At 52.9% G+C, this 2168-nt stretch overlaps 1 protein-coding gene across 1 annotated transcript in view; it reads right to left on the bottom strand.

The window, feature by feature from the left end:
• Nucleotides 1–2168, bottom strand: part of LOC108800705 (M-phase inducer phosphatase 1-like) — a 28188-nt gene that overhangs the window by 8681 nt on the left and 17339 nt on the right. Inside the window, exon 16 of the mRNA XM_018572693.1 lies at nt 26–137. Coding sequence (XP_018428195.1) covers nt 26–137 — 112 coding nt within the window. The remainder of the gene's footprint in view (nt 1–25; nt 138–2168) is intronic.

Raw genomic sequence — 2168 nt, 5'->3', positions numbered from 1 at the left:
CTGCAGCCGATCATACGGCGCTCACCTTAAACTTGGCGTAGAAGTCCTTGTAACCTCCTTCCAGGATGTAGAGCTCGGGGTAGTACAGATTGGGATACTCGTTCTGGTCCCGGTCCTTCTCACGGAGGAACTTGCACCTGCAGCCAGGGAAGACAATGAAATGTGACGAGAGGAACAACCCAGCAAGTCCTCCGCTAGTGACGACTGGGAGATACACACGGCGGCCTTCGATGCCAGTCACTAGACCAGGGATGGCCAAACTCCGACCCTCCAGCTGTGGGGGTGAAACTACAAATCCCATGAAGCATCCCTCCGGGAGTCATGTCTGAGAATCTTGCAAAGCCTCCTGGGATTCGTAGTTCCACCACAGCTGGAGGGCCGCAGTTCATGTATATAAAACCCAAGAACTACATTGCCACTCCCACCTCAACCTGACCGCTGAACTATCACATTCTCAGACAATTCATCCCCACACAGCTACCTCCTCATGTATCACTGGCCCCTCCCCTTTAGATTGTAAGCTCTCAGGGGCAGGGCCCTCCTTACCATCTTGTCTTGTATTGTAATGTCTTCCTTATATTGTACAGCGCTGCGCACACTGTTGGCGCTACATAAATCCTGTATAATAATAACGCATCTTAGCAGTCATGTGACATGGTGGCCGCATAAGCCTTCATTTTACAGACTGATGTGTACCTGCCAGTAACACTTCCTGTCCAAGGACTACAACCCTCACTGTACTGTGAGGGGCAGTGAGGTTTCATCTCCCCTCAACATGCGGAAGGGGGGGCGACCACTTCATGGTATAAAGCAGGGGTAGCCCAACTCTGGCCCTCCAGCTGTGGGGTGGAACTACAAATCCCATGAGGCATTGCAAGATTCTCAGCCACGACTCTCCCGGAGAGGGAGATGCATCCTGGGATTTGTAGTTTCACCCCCACAGCTGGAGGGCCGGAGTTTGGCTACCCCAAACTTAGTTTTGGATGGTTTTTTTTTTGGGGGGGGACTGGGGAGGATTAGAGCTCCCATCAGGTTTTTCCACCACTAGAGACCTCAGAGATTCCTTCACTTCCATATATTCCAACATTACGATCCCGGGACACCCAATTCCGGCTGACTTTCTGGGGCATGCCGAAATCATCCTCACGCCACAGGTTGTCCCTTCCCAGATACCCCTATAAAATATGCAAGGACCACCCACCATGCCCCGCCTCTAAATACAGAGAGACCATCCACCTGCCCTAACCGATGCCTTGGAGTCACGGCGCACGTTCAGCATATTATAGGCGCCCGGCACGCGTCAGACAGGACAGAAGGCGGCGATGCGGCCCAGACGGCAGCTGTGACCTTCCCGTCTGATGGAAGAGGTCGCCTCCAGACAGCAATAAAACCTGACAAGGGTTCCAACCTTCCCCCCATTCGATCCAAAACAAGAGCTGGTCATCTACGGTTTACACCAGGGGTAGCAAACCTCAGGCCCTCCAGCTGTGGTGGAACTACAAATCCCATGAGGCATTGCAAGATTCTCACAGCCACGACTCCCGGAGAGAGAGATGCATCATGGGATTTGTAGTTTCACCGCAGCTGGACAGGCCGGAGGTTTGCTACCCCTGGTATACACCAATGCCGAGAGGAGAGGACACCCCAACTGAAAGCCACCATGAGACTATAAAAAGTTAAACGTGGCTTTAAAAGCATTCCCGCCCCCCACCCCCAACAGGAAGTCTCCCTTGAAGATATTGACTGACAGGAAGTGAGGCGGGGACACGTACAGCAAGAAGCTAACAGAGGTTGTAGATTTGCTTGAATACCCTCCAGTGCAAACGCATGCTAGCTGGATGCAGATAGTCCAACACACAAGAAATGGCTGACCCTCTAATACAGTCTGCATAGGAGCGTCCACCACGGGCTGCCCATTAACCATGCTGCCATGTTGTGTGCCTCTCTGGTGCAGGTTTCACTGTACAAAGTCACTGACAGCAGGGCAAAAGCTCGTCCCAATGCCATGAACCAGAAGTCGCCTCAATAAAAAGGGCCTCAGCCCCAAAGTCAGGCCCTTTGTAGAGCAGAACTGGTGTCAGAGGGGCACACGGAAGGGGCTCTTCTCAGGCCACAGGAGGTTTATGTACAGCGTATAAGACACTACAGAAGGGAGGGGAGGGGGGGGG

This window comes from Nanorana parkeri, unplaced genomic scaffold (genome assembly GCF_000935625.1).
Source record: "Nanorana parkeri isolate BGI_ZX_2015 unplaced genomic scaffold, ASM93562v1 scaffold2109, whole genome shotgun sequence".
NCBI lineage: Eukaryota > Metazoa > Chordata > Amphibia > Anura > Dicroglossidae > Nanorana > Nanorana parkeri.
Note: the sequence above shows the minus strand (reverse complement) of the source record. Positions and strands in the feature narration are given on the sequence as shown.